The 17,454-nt window shown below is 45.3% G+C and overlaps 1 protein-coding gene across 1 annotated transcript in view; it reads right to left on the bottom strand.

Moving 5' to 3' along the window:
• The window catches only part of obscna (obscurin, cytoskeletal calmodulin and titin-interacting RhoGEF a), a 91,751-nt gene extending 75,072 nt beyond the window's left edge, over window positions 1-16,679 (bottom strand). Inside the window, exons 1-18 of the mRNA XM_062998720.1 lie at window positions 16,673-16,679; window positions 15,495-15,761; window positions 15,225-15,386; window positions 14,637-14,741; window positions 13,598-13,864; window positions 12,170-12,439; window positions 11,822-12,088; window positions 11,419-11,682; window positions 9,832-10,098; window positions 9,476-9,745; window positions 9,128-9,394; window positions 7,038-7,304; window positions 5,478-5,750; window positions 5,128-5,391; window positions 4,777-5,043; window positions 4,420-4,686; window positions 781-1,047; window positions 436-702 (exon numbers count right to left, since the gene is read on the bottom strand). Of these exons, the coding sequence (XP_062854790.1) occupies window positions 436-702; window positions 781-1,047; window positions 4,420-4,686; window positions 4,777-5,043; window positions 5,128-5,391; window positions 5,478-5,750; window positions 7,038-7,304; window positions 9,128-9,394; window positions 9,476-9,745; window positions 9,832-10,098; window positions 11,419-11,682; window positions 11,822-12,088; window positions 12,170-12,439; window positions 13,598-13,864; window positions 14,637-14,741; window positions 15,225-15,386; window positions 15,495-15,761; window positions 16,673-16,679 (4,285 nt within the window). The remainder of the gene's footprint in view (window positions 1-435; window positions 703-780; window positions 1,048-4,419; window positions 4,687-4,776; window positions 5,044-5,127; window positions 5,392-5,477; window positions 5,751-7,037; window positions 7,305-9,127; window positions 9,395-9,475; window positions 9,746-9,831; window positions 10,099-11,418; window positions 11,683-11,821; window positions 12,089-12,169; window positions 12,440-13,597; window positions 13,865-14,636; window positions 14,742-15,224; window positions 15,387-15,494; window positions 15,762-16,672) is intronic.
• Between the last annotated feature and the right edge of the window lie 775 nt (window positions 16,680-17,454).

Genomic DNA, 17,454 nt, shown 5'->3' with positions numbered 1-17,454 from the left:
GCCAAGGATCATATAGGGTGTGTTCAAAAACCTCTCAAAAAAGTGAGCTCTCTACATAGATGGCATTTTACGTCATCCTATGTGCTCCCGAGAAGTAGGCTGTTCGAAATCCTAGATGCCTTAATATCCTCACTAGTAACGTGTCTTAACATTTCAACGCTATTTTGACTCAAGAACGAGTGAGCATCCGAAGCTGCCTTAACGGTGGAGGCAATCCCAGCATCCATTGCAGCATATCTTTTCTCACAGAAAAATAAACAAACATGGCGGACGGTGCGGAGAAACGAATGGAGTTATTTTTTTTATTGTTATCGCGATAAATGGCAGTGCAGAAAGGCATGATTCTGTGACTTTTGCCTCCCTGCATATCTCATATAATAGCTGCATAAAGTTCTAAAACTGTTTATACCAAATATAAAATAAATATTCTCATACCAACTATTTTGACGAGTGCTTTGGTCTTTTGATCTCCAAACACACATCTGTAGACTCCGGTGTCTTCAGGCACAGTGTCGCAGATGGTAAGCTCACGTGTTGCTTCTCTTTCTCTCATCTGGTATTTTTCTCCGGGCTGGAGAAGCTCATCACCGTTCCACCATTCCACAGGAACACCAGCTCTGGAAAGTTCACAGCTCAAAGTCACGTTCCTGCCCTCCTCTGAAACCTGGTTCTTCAGCTTCTCTGTGAAACTGACCGCTTGTTCTGCAGAAGGAAATCCACAATGATCAATAAACGATGGTGAGCGTGTCCGTAAACGTAGTGAAATATAATGACACGTACTGCAAACAGAAACTCGAGCTGATGTCTGGACGTCGACGCAGGAGCAGCTGTAGAAGTCGGTGTCCTCGCATCTCAGATCGAAAATCTTGAGCTCCAGGGCTGACCCTCTTTGCCGAATTTGGTATTTCTCTCCGGACTTGAGCAACTCGTTTCCTTTCCTCCATTCAGCCTGAAGTCCAGGTTTGGAGAGCTCACAGTGCAGGGTGACGCTGCTCCCTTCGTCCACTGTCTGAGCTTTCAGCTTCTGCTTAAATGTGACGGCTTGAGCTAAAAAAAATACAGTAAAAGTCAAAAGTTTACATACCATTATAAGGGACGTGTTTATTATGATTTTTGGTGCTTTCTGCTCTCTACATCCTTAGATTCCCTCAAATGGTCCTACTGAAGTGTTATTAGAATCCTCTCTACTGAGGCAGCTGATCAGGTAGGCAGTAGGCAGCAAGGCAGCTCACTGGGTTGTCAGACAGACCCTTGGTATACGGGTGCATCAGTAGCCACGGCACCGGTGACTTGCAGGTATCGTTGATGCGGATGCGTAGGTTTGGATTTTAGAGAGACACAGAGTGTGTAACGGTGCACTGGTGAGCCTGATCGGGAAGAATCTCACCAGTAAGGGGGCTGGACCCAATTACAGGAGCAGTGGAAGGAAAGTGCTTGGGAAAACAAAAGTAAAACTATAAGGCGGATGAGAAGGTAACCCCAGGAACCTCTCACCATTATAAACAAAAAACGTACTAAGGGTAATTAGAAGAGAGCACCAGGTGGAACCACGACCATGGTCAGTCACCCAGCTACTCGGTCCACCAGACTCCCGACACACAGCTGTAGGTCCAATGCTTCTCTTCTACTCTAAACTGAGAAAAGAAGGAAAAAAACGCAGGGGAGTCAATTATGGTATCGACTCTGAATCAATTGGGTAAACGACTCTCAACTCAGAGTCGACTCAGCAGCGGAATCGCTGGCGTAGGAAAAAAAGGGCTTTTGGAATGCTAAAGGCGTTTTTTTATTTTTTATTTATTTATTTATGCATTTTCTCCTTTTTAGCGCATCCAATTGCTCGATTGCGTCATGCTTCCTCTCCACCAATGCCGATCCCCGCTCTGATTGAGGAGAACGAAGCTAACCCACGCCCCCTCCGACACGTGGGCAGCAGCTGTATGCATCTTATCACCTACACTTTGACGAGTGCAATGCGGATCATGTGGCTGCTCAGCCCAGCCGGCAGGCAGAGCTGAGACTCGATATGATGTATTTGAGATCCCAGTTCTGGTTCCAGCGTGTGTTTTACCACTGCGCCACCTGAGCGGCAAGGCGTTTGCATCTTTCGAGCGCTAAGAAGCCGCTCGCTTCTGTAAGAAGTTAGGGAAAGTAAGGAGGAACGCACACCGGCCAACTACCTTAGCGACTGAGTATGTCTCAGCACTGATCGCGCTCTATTTAAGAGATCCTCTGACGATTAGTGTAGATCGGCACTGCTGCAGCTCCTGGGATTTGCAGTTCGTTTTGGAGTATAACTGTTACAGAGTGCATATGTTTGTCTGGCCTGCCTGCAGTCCAGATCTGTGTCCTATTGACAATGTACAGAATCAGACCACAGCAACCACGGACCAAGGTTATAATAGTTTTGGATTTTTCATTATAGTTTAGTTTTTTTTCGTTGTGACTTTTTTTTTCTCTAATTCAGTTAATTAGTTTTTAGAGTGGGTTTGCTAGTTTTTATTAGTTTTTATTAGTTTTTTAATGATTAGTTTTAGTTTAGTTTTCATTAGTTCTAGTATTAGTTTTAGTTTTTTCATATTGTGCGTTATTTTTCATGTGCAGGATCCAAAAAGGTCAGAGTAAGTATTGTGTAATAAAAACTCAATAAAAGATACCATTTAAAAAATTTATTCAATTACTGTTGAACAACCAACTGTCCACAAACACTGTAACAATCCACAAGATAGCAGCCTTAAGTGCAAAATGTGTATAATACTGCTGCTGAAAATAGTCAATAGACTAAGGACTAGGGCTGGGCGATATATCGAGATTTTATAAAATATCGATATATATATAAATATAAACATGGGGCGGTGGGGGGGTTAACGAGGGGTTTACTTTAACGGGGTTTTACTTTTAATGTCACACAAGCTCAGCCAGAAACCGTCATTCCGACATCTTCCCTAAACACTCGCTCCCTGCGCCCTATAGTACACTTAACATTTTTAAAGGGCCAGACAATATATTTGTAATTCACATTACACGACAGGAGATGCCTGTGAAAACAACTTTTTTTTTTCTTAGAATAGCTCTTTTTTTTTTTTTTTTAAGGAAAAATTGTTCTTGTGTGAAGCTTCCCCAGCATGAATATTAATAAAAGTGCCTGTAAAAAAATTGGAACATGTAGCTTTGTCTCAGAAGTGTCTTTTTGTTATTACCTTATGGGATAAAAAATATCGAGATATATATCGTATATCGCCGTTCAGCAAAAAATATCGAGATATTATTTTTGATCCATATCGCCCAGCCCTACTAAGGACACACATGAACATAATAATTAGGGCTGTCACGTGATAAAAAATGTTGGGCTCCCTCAACAAATTGCATCTGCTGATAGCTGTATGAAGTTAGACTTCAAGTTCAGATTCCTGCCTCTGGTATTTTTACTGCACAGTTTTATTTTATTAAAATTATTTTAATTTTACTTAACGAAAATATTGTAATATAATAATGACGACCTGGCGAGTGCAGCCAATGTGGGGGCAGTGAGGTGAGTGGTTGAGTTCATGTCGTGGAGGCCCCCATGCCATGGGCCCCGGTGCACCTTTTGTATCTGCCGTAGTTTTTCCTGCCCTTGTAATTCACACAAGAACTATTTTTCCTTAAAAAAGGGGCTATTCTAAGAAAAAGAATGTTGTTTTCTAACGTCCCACCTGTCATGAAATACAAATATATTGTCTGGCCCTTTAAGAATGTTAAGTGTACTATAGGGGAGGAAGTGTGTAGGGAAGATATAAAAAATGACACAGTGCCATCAGGGAGCATGAGGTACCGTACAGTGCCGGCAGCTGACGTAAAACTGCTCGAGTGGAAAAAAATCTATTTCATATCAGTTCACAAGGCTCATAAATAAATTGACAAACAGGAAAACGAAGGGTATTTTATCTATAATTTCAGTACGTTTTAGTTAGTTTTGTAAACGCCTAATACAGTTCCAGTTAGTTATCGTTTTTTCTTTTAATGACCGTTTTTATTTATTTCAGTTAATAAAAATGTTCTTTCAATTTCAGTTTTCGTTATTTCGTTCGTTTTCGTTAACGATAATAACACTGCTACAGACTGCTGAGCAGCAGAAATCTCGGATAAGATCAGAATGGAGAAAAATTCCACTCACAAAACTGCAACGATTAGCATCATCAGTTCCTAAAATATTAAACAGTCTCATTAATAGAAAACGTAGAAAATACCCCTCGGCTGTAATGTTTCTTTTAATACATCAGACTAACATGAGAAAAAAGGCAGAGGTGAAAGATCTGAGCAGTAGTATTCCGAAAGCTTGATAATGGCTACGAAAGCATGTACTTAAGGTGGACTGTGTATTTATTTTTGACCCAACAGATCATTTAACACAATGTTTTAATCATTAGCGACAGCGCTAACCTTTGACGGTGACTGTGGCGTCAGTCCTCTGGTCAGTACACACACAGCTGTAGGTTCCACTGTCCTCCAGCACCGGATTCCTGATCACCAGCTCCTGTATCGATAATATTTGTCGTATCTGAAACGTCCCGCCGTGGCTCAGCGCTCGCCCGTTCCTCAGCCACTCCACGGTCACTCCGGCCTTGGAGAGCTCGCAGCGCAGGGTCACGCTCGTACCCTCCTCAGACTCCTGATTTTTCAGTTCTTTGATGAACGTGATGGGTATGGCTGCCAACCAGATCGAGAAACGGTCAGAATTCATTTAATTAAATTCAAAATCAAGCAGGAGTGAGTGCATGCGGTCATCGGTCATCTTACCATGGACTACGATGGTAGCCATGGTTCTTTGGTTGCGACACAGGCAGGTGTACATCCCAGAATCCTCAGGCTTGAGGTTGTAGATGGTAAGAGAAATGTGGTTGTTCCTTTGCCTCATCAGGTACCTCTCTCCACTCCTGAGGGTCTGTGCTCCTTTACGCCACATGTACTGAGCGCCGGGGACGGAGAACTCACAGGTCAGGGTCACGGCGCTTCCCTCCTCGGCTTCTTGATTCTCAAGCTGTCTTGTAAACTCAGCAGGAACAGCTAATTTAAAATAAATCCAAAAATATATAATTATTCACTGTAGATAGAGACGATGGACTCAAACGCAGAAGAACAGAACCGTACCTTTGACGGTCACTGTAGCCCTGGTGCTGACCCACCCCGCGTTACACTCGTACACCCCAGCATCAGCTTCTTTGACCTCGTGGATGACCAGCCTGGCCTCGTTTCCAGCTCGAGTCATCAGGTAGCTGGAGGAGTTCCACATCAAGCAGCCGTCCCTATACCACACGACGTGGCACGGCTTCGAGGTCCTGCACAGCAGCAGCAGACTTCCTCCTTCGATCGCTTCGGTGTCCTCCAGCGCCTTGAGAATGGTCGGGCGTCGCTCTGCAGGCGAGGACAAAGCGAGCGCGTCAGGGTTAATCGTTCAATATATTCGGTCACTTCATCGGTCAGCGACGTCCGGTCGTTACCTCTGACTAGAAGTGAAGCGTAAGATCTTTTGTCCCCGGCTTTAAAAGTGATGGTCCCGGTGTCTTTGTGCTCCAGCTTTTTGATGGTGAGCGTGTGGTAGCCGCCCGCCGTCATTTTAATCTCGTTTAGGTCGTTGGTGTAAATCAGGGTCTCGTCGAGGTACCACCTGACCTCGGTGTAGTCGCTCGGACTGATGCGGCACTTCAAAATCGCCGTGTCTCCTTCCAGACATTCGACGTCCTCCAGTTCTTCCAGAATAAGCACTTTCGGACCTGGAACGGCAAAAACAAACAAAAAAAAGGAATTAAAAGGCTTCAGAGGGGGTTTGTAAACTACACTGTATGGCCAAAAGTATGTGGACAAGCCTTCTAATCATCAAACTCAGGTTTTCCAGTCACCTAGTGCTAACACTCATTGATTAACCGTCTGAAAAGAAACCCAGAACAACCTGGGATGACAGTCCATCACAGGGCAAACACACACACACACACACACACACACACACACACTAATACCTAAGGGGACTGCATGTCTTTGCACTGTGGACACGGGAAGAACATGCAAAGTCCACACAAAAATGACCCAAACAACTCTCCTGGGAATCGAACCCAGGACCCTCTTGCTGTGAGGCAACAGTACTACCCACCGAGCCACGATGCCAGCCTTTACTGATTTACTCACTCACTCACTCACTCACTCACTCGCTGGGGGGTATTGCAGACACACATATACACACTTATAGGGCAATTCAGTGTCTCTGATTAACCTGACTGCATGTTTTTGGACTGTGGGAGGAAACCGGAGCACCCGGAGGAAACCCACGCAGACACAGGGAGAACATGCAAACTCCACACAGAAAGGACCCGGACCGCCCCACCTGGAAATTAAACCCTGGACCTTCTTGCTGTGGGGCGACAGCGCTACCCGCCGATCCACCGTGTCTGCCTTTACTGAGCTATATTAATGAATTAACAGTGCAGCCCATTAACTAGCAAACGTAGAACCTGGTCCAAAAAAAGGTTTGTCACGCCACCTCTGGGGCAACTCGCTCGTCCAAAGCCGTTCCCTCATGATGCATAATGCACCAAGAGAAAAGAATACTGGACAGGATCCTCCTTCAACCACCCTCCCTACCCAGACACAACCAATCATGTCTGTGTAGATGCCCCATGTAGGCGGATCTTGTTGTTTTTGGGCTGGTGTAATAAAGCGGTGAAAAATAAAAGTATTTTCTTTAATATTGAATCTGTGACACAGTGAAAGAGCACTCGACCAGTAACCAGGGTTCTTTCTGTTTAGAGTTTGCACGTTCTCCCTGTGTCCTCCAGAGCTCCACTTTCTCCCACAAGTCCAAAGACTTGCAGTCAGGTTAATAGAAGCTACTAGAAACTACCCAGTGATGTGTGTAAGTGCCCAGTGATAGACTGGTGACCTGTTAAGGGTGTTTCCTGCCACCCACCCATGCGGAAAAAAAAAATTAGTCATACTGAACATGTGTTCTTCTTCTTCATTTGAATGTTTACATATATTGTGTAACACAAGGTGCATTGTGGTCTTACCCACTACAGTCAGTAGCGCCCTGGTCTGCATTGTCCCGACGTCACAGGTGTACAGGTCACTGTCGCTCTTCTCCAGGTTGAAGATGGTGAGCGACAGAAGCACATCTTTCTTCTTCATCATGTACTTATGTCCAGAACTGAGCACCATCATGCCCTTCAGCCAGGTCACCTTAGTGGCCGGTCTCTTGGTCTCGCACTCCAGCACCACCATGTTCTTCTCTTCTGCTTTCAAGTCCTTCAGCTCCTTAGCAAACATGTGCAGCAGGTCTACAAGAGAGGGCATGATGTAAACGACTTATGTAATATATATAACATGGGCAGCACAGCAACAAAGCTCTTTAGGGACAGAATGGTTGGTTCCAGAGGCTTACACCCAAGCTATAGAGGAAGTGCTGAAACTGTAACATGACTAGAGCAGAGACGTTCACAAGTCACAAAATATGAATCAAGTCACGAGTCTTTAGGCTAGAGTCGGAGTCAAGTCACGAGTCTTTAGTCTAGAGTCGGAGTCAAGTCACGAGTCAATATAATAAACACAAAACATACAGTATATTGGAAATGTAGCGTAGAAATAAAGAAATAATCTGTAAGTTCAGATAAAAACAACAACAGATTAGCGAGTGTATTTAGCCGTTTTACTTCGTGCCTTTACTTTCCTCCTCATTGTGTAAATGAATGTAATTTCTGTAACAAGAAGGTTCCAGTTAAAAGCTTCAACTGATACGTTTTGTTTTCATTACAGAACAAAAGTGCTCGATAAATCACGGCACAGCGGCCAAAATCCCAAACACAACAAAAACATCATAACCGCTGCTTACCTTAGCTTCTGTTCTTCCAGATGCTATTACATTTATAAGCGTGCGTCCCATTAGGAATAGAATCCGTTATTTTGTAAATGTGCTTATAATTAAAAACGTCCAAACTTTTCCCGGTTGTGAAGTAAAACAGGAAGTCGTTAGAAAGCCGATCGAGCGTTTCATTACCACGTCATCTGTGTGACGCAAACTGAATAAATGCAAATAACAGCATTTCTTACTAACAATTACAATCAGAAGCTCTGATTGGTTCAGAAAGCGACTCTTACAACCATTAGCGCCGATTCTGTAGGAGCGTTCCATTCACCCCAGTTGTTCCTGTGTAGTGCACTACGTAGGGTATTCCACCCTTTTAAGTGAGATTCCAATCCAAAGGTTACGAAAATGTTCAAATGAAGTGAACTTCAGACTGTGTAGGGAGTAGGGAGCGACGCTTCATCACTACACCGGAAGCTGGCTGGAACATTTACACATTGTGTGCGTTGTGGGTTAAGGCGGCCAAAACGGGTTAATTGTCACACGTAACTAATGTTAACACATGCTGACGCTAGAGACTCTTGTTGTTTACGAGTCATTTCTTGCAAGTCATGAGTCGAGTCCGAGTCATTTGAAACAAGTCACAGACTTGAGTCCCTATCTCTGGACTAGAGCAGTATAAAGGGAGGCCCACAGTTCTGTTCTTGGTTCTTCAGCTAATATACTGCTGTAAGAACCCAGTCAACTGTAATCTTTGTTTTTTTTTTTGATTATCTGACCTTATTCTTCCACAACAGCATGTAGAAGGTAGATTGGCTACTGTTAACTGCCACTAGGTATGTGTGACTGTGTAAGAGTGTGGTGCCCAGTGTGGCGCAATCAAGGGTTCTATTTAATTGCAAGGCGTCATACAGTCATTCATACTAGATATATTTGGCCGCCAATTTAGCGGCATTGTTTGAGAAGTGCACAGAAGTAAAAAAATACTGGGACAGACCTTTACTGGAGCCAAGGAACAAACCCTGTACCCTGCAGCTGTGGGTTACAAACACTACCTGATGAGCAAATGTATTATAATTAAGCTTATAATAATAATTAGGGTCTCTGCAACTTGCGCCTGCTTGGGGGGGCAGTGTGACTGGTGCTTAGCGTGTCTCTCCGTACGCAATACAGCTCTGTGTGGGGAACCCAAAGTACAAACATCAGCGGATTCACTACAGGGAATCGGAAATGACTTGATTGGGACATAAAGGGGGACAACATCCAGAAAAATAACTTTTAAACAATCGAGACACCTACCTCGGACCTCCAGCCTCGCCCTAGTGGCGATTCCATCCGCCTCGCAGCAGTACTCTCCAGAATCTCTTACGGTCGCGTTACGGACGGTCAGGCTCACCAAATAGCCGTTCTGCTTCATCTGATACTTTGCGCTGGGTCTAATCAGCCGGCCGTTTTTCAACCACTTTATGGTCACCTCAGGCTTGGTGATCTCACAGCTGAGCTCTGGATCTTCTCCAGGAACTGCCTTAACGTCCAGCATGTCCCTGAAAACTCGGACCGGCTTCTCTGAGGACGGAACACGCAAGCGGATTAATAAAGAGACCGATCCCGTTTACGAAATCAAGGTAACGAGGACGAGGATGGTACCTTTTACAAACAGCATGGTCCTGCAGGTGAGATCTTTAACTGTAAAGACGACGTCCCCCGCGTCGGAGATCACGACCTCCTGGATGGTCATGGTGTACTTGCGGCCTTGATGTAAAACCTGGATTCGACCGTTACTGACTATCAACTGATCGTTCAGCGTCCAGGAGGGCTCGTCGATAACGTCGTGCGATAGAGCACACTCGAAAGTGCAGGCCTCGCCCTCCAGAACCGCGATCGTCCTCAAGCGCTTGACGATAGTGACGTGCAGATCTGAGAACAGATAAAACCGAATGACATGGACCGTGGAGTCAGATGGTTCGGTCACCGGCGCACTCGGAGCTCATGCTAGGACTTACCCCGAACGACGAGCTTGGCCTTCGTTTGGCTGGTCCCGACGTCGCAGGTATATTCTCCCGCGTCGTCCTTTTGGAGCTCGTGAATGGTCAGCGATAACGACTTTCCGCTTTGGAGGATTTCATGCTTTTCACTGGTGGTCAGGACCGCACCATTTTTCCTCCAAACAGGGGTCACTGCCTGCTTGGAGACCTCGCAGTGTAAACACGCATCGCTGCGTTCTTCAGCCACGACGTCCTCCAGAGCTCGAAGGAACACCGCTGGCCTTTCTGAGGGATACAAACACAGCCGAGAAGAGACACAGTCCAACAATTTAGCAACAGTTTTGGGATTTTAATGCTTTTCTTCCCTTTTTATTTTTTATTATTTATGAATTTACCCCCCAATCTAGTCGTATCCGATTTGGCCCAGTCCAATCTGTTAGCTTATTAGGCATCACAAGGGAAACACCCTGGACAAGCGAGCTGCACCAAAGGTGGCATGATGGCCCTATTCTGGAGTGGATCCCACGCTTGGACCCACGCTGGTGCTGCGTTTGGTTAAGCTTCCAGGAATTACCTGGCAAAACTTCCTTAAGGTTCTGATGCTGCCCAGCTAGATTGATACACATTGGGTGTGTTTGAAAACCTAGTGAGCTGCCTTGCTGTCTTACTGCCTACATAGGCAGCCGCCTCAGTCGAGAGAAGTCTAAGAAGTCATCGATTTATAAGGCAGGTTATTCGAACGTGCTATTTAGACAGCGATTGCATCAGTTTTTGCTTACTAAGCTAACACAGTTAGCCTCATGCCATTCAAACCAATGGGATGGGGTGGCACAACGTGCTAGCACGTCAACTAACATCTCCCTCCGTGTACCGAAAATGGTTAAATTCACTGACGAGCCCGAACTTGCAAATAAACACACTTGTACAAGTTTATACAAATTAAACATCAATAATAATTTATTTACAATTGAAAATAAGTCAGTTCGTGTCTCCGCACCGCCAGCCATGTTTTTTTTATTTTTCTGTAAGAAAAGTTGTGCCGCAATGGATGCTGGGATTGCCTTCAGTGCTAAGGCAGCATCGGATGCTCACTCGTTCTCCACTCAAAATACTGTTGAAATTTTAAGGTACGCTACTAGTGAGCATATTAAGGGATCCACGATTTCGAACAGCCTCCTTCTCGGGAGCGAGCGTAGGATGACGTAAAACGCATCTATGTAGAGAGATCACTAGGTTTTCGAACACACCCTTTATGTCCAAAAGTATTTGGACACCTGACCATGAGCTTGCTGGACACCCCAATTCAATAACAAATGTTGCTTTTTGACCATGAGCTTGCTTTGTGCACAGGGACACAGTCATGTTGAAACAGGAAGGGGTCTTCCCTAAAGTGTTACTGCAAATTCGGATGCACATAATTTCCTTTAAATAATTGATTTATTACACATTAGCAACTAATGTGGTTGAATTACATGAATTAAAGAATTAGAAAGGTTTTCCCAATACATTTGACCATAGACGTACTTTACCTTATAAGAATCGACTGTTGCTGTAGAAAAGCTGTTTATGCATAAATGAATGGAGTAGAATTAGCGGTGTTCTCACCCTTGACCCGGAGCGTGGTGGACTCGCCGATGCCGACGGTTCTGAAGGTCACCTTGCTCTCCTGTGGTGTGAGTTTCTTCAGAACGAGCGTGTACACTTTCCCCGAGTTCTGGACCTTGTTGGTGTGACTTGTGTGAATCAGATGGTCATTGAGGAACCACTGGACGTCAGGGGCTTCGTAATTCAGCTCACAGGAGAACACGGCGGTTTCGTCCTCTTCCACTTCCACGTGTTCCAGATGCTGCGTGATCTTCAACCTCTTCACTACATCAAACGAAAACAAAAAACTCTGATGTTTAGGTTGTTAGGGTTACCTTGGACCTCACTGACCATTGGCAGGTCCCCTTATTTAAACTCACACTCTGAAGCCAAACCTCTTGCAAGGTCTTGCCTGGATTCTTACCTTCCACGTGGACTCGACCATGGCTCGCGGCTCCACCAGCCAGACATCGGTACTCTCCCGAATCGGCAGCCTTTACACCCACGATGGTCAACTCAGCGTGGTTCTTCTCCCGCTTCATGCTGTACTTGCCGTTGACCAGCAAAGGGGTTCTACCTTTGAACCAGCGCACCACTCTGGGAGAGGGGCAGAACTCACACCTGAGAGTCACTGAGCCGTTTTCTTTAACCGACACGTCCGAAATGGGCTGGGTGACCACCAGGGGGCGCTCTGTTTGGTGTGCAGACATGGAGGTAAGCATTCGTATAAAGAGTCGCACAGATCCTGCTGATCCTGATGCTTTATCTTTACCTGTGACCGTGAGCTGTGCCACGGACTTGCTTTTCCCCGCGCTGAACTGGACGCTGCCGCACATGCTGCTGTCGGTGTTGGTGAAAGAGAGCCGGTGGGACTTTCCTTCCCTCTCAATTCTCACTTCCGAGCCGGAACTCAGAAGCTCCCCGTTCAGGGTCCATTTAGGTGCTCGTTCTGCTTTGATGCTGGTCTCTACTCGGAAACGAGCCTCCTTAGGTTCCGTCACTTCAGCCGAGCTCAGTCCACGGACGATGCAGATGGCCTGCTCTGAAAATAAAGGCAGAACCTCAGCATCTGCTTCATTCTCATCAGGTTTCCACTGGAATACACTCTCTAGAATATACTCTCCTGGAATACACTCTTCTAGAGTACTCTCTTTGGAATACACTCCCCTAGAATACACTCTGGAATACACTCTTCTAGATTACTCTCTTCTAAATACACTTCTAGAATACTATCTCTGAAATACCATCTCCTGGAATAAATTCTTCTGAAATACACTCTCTGGAATACAAACTGCTGGAATACAATAGACTCTCCTGAATTATACACTCTGGACTGGGTGCATAGCAAAGACTGGAATACACTCTCTTGAATACATTCTCTAAAATACACTCTCCTGGAATATAATCTCTGGTGTACAATAGACTCTTCTGGAATAGACTCTTTAGAATAGACTCTCCTGGAATACACACTCATGGAATATAATCTCTGGAATACACTCTCTGGAATACAACAGACTCTCCTGAATTAGACTCTCCTGGAATACACTCTTTTAGAATACTCTCTTTGGAATATTATCTCTGGAATACTCTCTCCTGGAACATGCTCTCCTGAAACACACTCTTTGGAATATACTCTCTGGAATACTTGCAAGTGCAAGTCTTTGCAGGGCATGGCAAAGTCTGTGTTACAGCTCCTGGAATACACTCTGCTGGAATACACTTTTTGGAATACAATCTCCTGGGAAATACCTTCTGGAATACACTCTCTGGAATACACTCTCTGGAATGCACTCTCTGGAATACACTCTCTGAAATAGACTCTCTGAAATAGACTCTCTGGAATACACTCTCCTGGAATACACTCTCTGGAATACACTCTCCTGGAATACACTCTCTGGAATACACTCTCTGGAATACACTCTCCTGGAATACACTCTCTGGAATACACTCTCTGGAATACACTCTCTGGAATACACTCTCCTGGAATACACTCTCTGGAATACACTCTCTGGAATACACTCTCCTGGAATACACTCTCTGGAATACACTCTCTGGAATACACTCTCCTGGAATACACTCTCTGGAATACACTCTCCTGGAATACACTCTGTGGAATACACTCTCCTGGAATACACTCTCTGAAATAGACTCTCTGGATTCTATTCTAGATGCCGACACTATAAGAATCCGATTGTCTCACCCTCTACAAAAAGCTGGCACGAGGTCTTATCATCGCCAGCATCGCAGGTGAAGGTGTCCTCGTCTGACGAGCCCACTTCGTCAATGGTGAGCTGCCTGTAAATGCCTTCGCTGATCATCTGGTACTTCCCATTGGGCACAATCTCTCTGTTTCGTTTGTACCACGTGACCTCAGCATTGGCACGGGAAACCTGGCACTCCAGCAGGGCCCGGTGTCTGTACATGGCAATCTTCACCCGCAGGGGCTTCACGATCTCAACCGGAAGCTCTGAAATAAAATGAAATGAAAATGAAACGTGTTTGTCGACTGGCAATGAGTGCGGTGTCGAACAGCCGATGAGAACGTTAGATACGGTGTGAGGGGAAACGCAGGGGAGGAGTGTAAAAAGGTGGGACAGGGGCGTAACATAATTTATATCAGAATACATCGGCACACACAAGTTTTACAGTATTTCTGACCTGATCGTTCTCTACAAAACACCCACGCTGCGTTGCAAAAAATATTTATTAACCTCCAACTCACTATAGAACAATCCCTGCCGTTCCTATTTTTCCTATTTGATTTTACGCTGCACATCAGCGCACAAACTTTGATCGCTCTCTACTTGTTGACGTGTATTTTTGGACGTGGTATCATTAAACCCCTCGTCACTTCTCACGTTTGTTTTCGTGACAGAACGTAGTTTGAGAGACCAGAGAAGCTCGCCTGTGATTCCAGTTGGTGATAGATGGTGTAGTGTGTGACCCCCTATCACCGATCAGTCGTGTAGTGTGAAATACACACCCACTTGAAAGACTCCCGGTTACAAGAGATCCAGTCGTGTAGTGTGAATGGTACAGCGACCTGACCACTTGGAAGTCATGTAGTGTGAACTTGGTATTAGTTGCCAATTCTGCCTGCTACGGGGCGCCCAGCCAATTTGAACTTGGGGAGTTCAGAGTCCCAGGCATTCTTGAGGGCAGTTAGGTGTTTTAACAGGACAGTGAGGCAAAATCTACATCTAAACTAGTTTTGGAAAAGAAAAATGAATGAATTTTACCTCTCACGCTCAGTGTGGCTGTTGATGAAACTCTCTCTGCCGTGAACGTGATCTCACCAGCATCTTCAGGCTTGATGGATTTGAAGGTCAGGAAATGACTTTTACCTGCGTGTGGAAATTATACACACCTGAACAAGCGCTCAAATGATCCAGTCTGTATTTTACTGTATTTACTATAAAAAAAAAAAATTAAAAAAAAACTTGACTTTCCCTCTGGGATTAATAAAGTGATCTATCTATCAAAATATTAAATATATATTTTCATTAAGAAATTCATCATGGGGGCGGCATGGTGGCTTAGTCGCCTCACAGTAAGAAGGTCCTGAGTTTGATCCCCAGGCTGGGCGGTCCGGGTCCTTTCTGTGTGGAGTTTGCATGTTCTCCCCGTGTCTGTGTGGGTTTCCTCCAGATGTCCCGGTTTCCTCCCACAGTCCAATAACATGCAGTCAGGTTAATTGGAGACACTGAGAAAGTAAATGGGTGTGTGTCTGCCCTGCAATGGACTGGCGCCCCATCCACGGTGTTACTGTGTGCCTTGAGCCATTGAAAAGCTGGGATAGGCTCTGGTATCATGTGACTCCTACACACCTTCGTGTCTGATTTTGACGTTGTCTCCAGCCTTTATCCTGCTGTTGTTCTTGAACCACTTCCCGTCGACGTCCTCCAGGTTCAGCTCACACACAAACGTTATGCTGCTCTTCTCAGTCACGCTGGCGTCCTCCAGATGTTTTACAACCTTGATCTCTCGGGCTAGAAGACCAAAAAATGTGAGAGGATTGTCAATCAAAGATATCGTTTCCAAATTTAACATTGCATGTAAATTTAAGTCACCATCTATCTCTGACAGCGTGACAGTACCTAAGACGGTCAGAGAGGCCGACGTTTCCACTCCGTCGGCCTGAAAGCTGATCAATCCCATGTCGGACAGCGAGACCTTGGTCAGAGTCAGGGCGTGTCTCTTCCCGTGAGCTGCTATACGGCACGTGGGCTTCGATTTGAAAGGCCGTCCGTTTCTGGTCCACACGCCCCGAATGTAGGCGTGGCTCAGAGTCACCTCGAAGGTGCAGGTTTCCCTCTCACACAGCGTCACGTCCTCCAGTCCTTTAATCACCTGGATTTTATTTACTGAAACAGAGGATCAAATAAAATCTAATCTAATAAAAATCATATAAATAATCATACTCTGTACAACTAGCACTGAAATACTGTGATGACTGTCCGGTCCTTGTTTCTACACTCACTGTCCATTTAATTAGCTCCACTTACCATATATAGAAGCTCTACATACTTTTTTAACCTGCTTTCACCATGTTCTTCAATGGTCAGGACCCCCACAGGACCACCACAGAGCAGGTATTATTTAGGTGGTGGATGATTCTCAGCACTGCAGTGACACTGACATGGTGGTGGTGTGTTAGTGTGTGTTGTGCTGGTATGAGTGGATCTGACACAGCAGCGCTGCTGGAGTTTTTAAACACCGTGTCCACTCACTGTCCACTCTATTAGACCCTCCTACCTAGTCGGTCCACCTTGTAGATGTAAAGTCAGAGACGATCGCTCATCTATTGTTGCTGTTTGAGTCGGTCATCTTCTAGACCTTCACCAGTGGTAACAGGACGCTGCCCATCGGGCGCTGTTGGCTGGATATATTTGGTTGGTGGACGATTCTCAGTCCAGCAGTGACAGTGAGGTGTTTAAAAACTCCATCAGCGCTGCTGTGTCTGATCCACTCATACCAGCACAACACACACTAACACACCACCACCATGTCAGTGTCACTGCAGTGCTGAGAATCATCCACCACCTAAATAATACCTGCTCTGTGGTGGTCCTGTGGGGGTCCTGACCATTGAAGAACAGGGTGAAAGGGGGGTAACAAAGCATGCAGAGAAATAGATGGACTACAGTCAGTAATTGTAGGACTACAAAGTGCTTCTATATGGTAAGTGGAGCTGATAAAATGGACAGTGCAGAAACAAGGAGGTGGTTTTAATGTTATGGCTGATCAGTGTATATAAACAATAATAAAGCCTTACATGCCATGACTGAGTCTCCGTGTCTCTCACAAGCTCTGGTCAGTTTCCACTTGGGTCAGCGTCGGCTTTCCTATTAAAAGACCTGTAATTCATTTTTACAAATAATTATCTACTCACACACACACACACACACACACACACACACACACACACACACACACACAGGGTTTGATGTACCCCAAGCTATTTGCACCCGCCGCAATGTGCAAAGTGTAAAGTGTGTGGCCTGCTTAAAGTGAGGTCAGCTACCATTCTCTAAAAGCATGCAGAAGGTGGATTAGCTGCACTAAATTGTTCCAGGTGTGGTGAATAAATAAGTACGTGAAGTGTGTCCTGCCTTTCACCTACAGTTCCCAGCTCCACGCCACCCCCAAACCTCACACCTCACCTCACACTGTGTACCCTGTATGGCTATATGGCAAAAAGTATGTGGACACTACAGATAAAGCCGTCACGCTGGCAATTTCATATTAATGACCATGACTTTAAAGCTTCTGGTCAGGTGTCCACATACTTTCAGCCATACAAAAGTATTTGGACACCAGACCATGAGCTTGTTAGGACATCCTTTTTTCAAAAGAAACGTCTAGGTGAGTGACGTCAGCCACTCTTCTGAGAAGGCTTCTCACAATACTTTGAAGTATGTGGCAAGCAGTAGCCTAGTGGTTAAGGTAGTGAACTAGTAATCAAAAGGTTGCTGGTTCAAGCCCCACTCCTGCCAGGTTGCTGCTGTTGGGTCCTTAAGCAGCAAGGCCCTTAACCCTCAATTGCTCAGGCTGTGT

This window comes from Trichomycterus rosablanca, chromosome 7, assembly GCF_030014385.1.
Source record: "Trichomycterus rosablanca isolate fTriRos1 chromosome 7, fTriRos1.hap1, whole genome shotgun sequence".
In the NCBI taxonomy this organism is placed as follows: Eukaryota; Metazoa; Chordata; class Actinopteri; order Siluriformes; family Trichomycteridae; genus Trichomycterus; species Trichomycterus rosablanca.
This window is presented reverse-complemented; position numbering and strand designations above follow the sequence as displayed.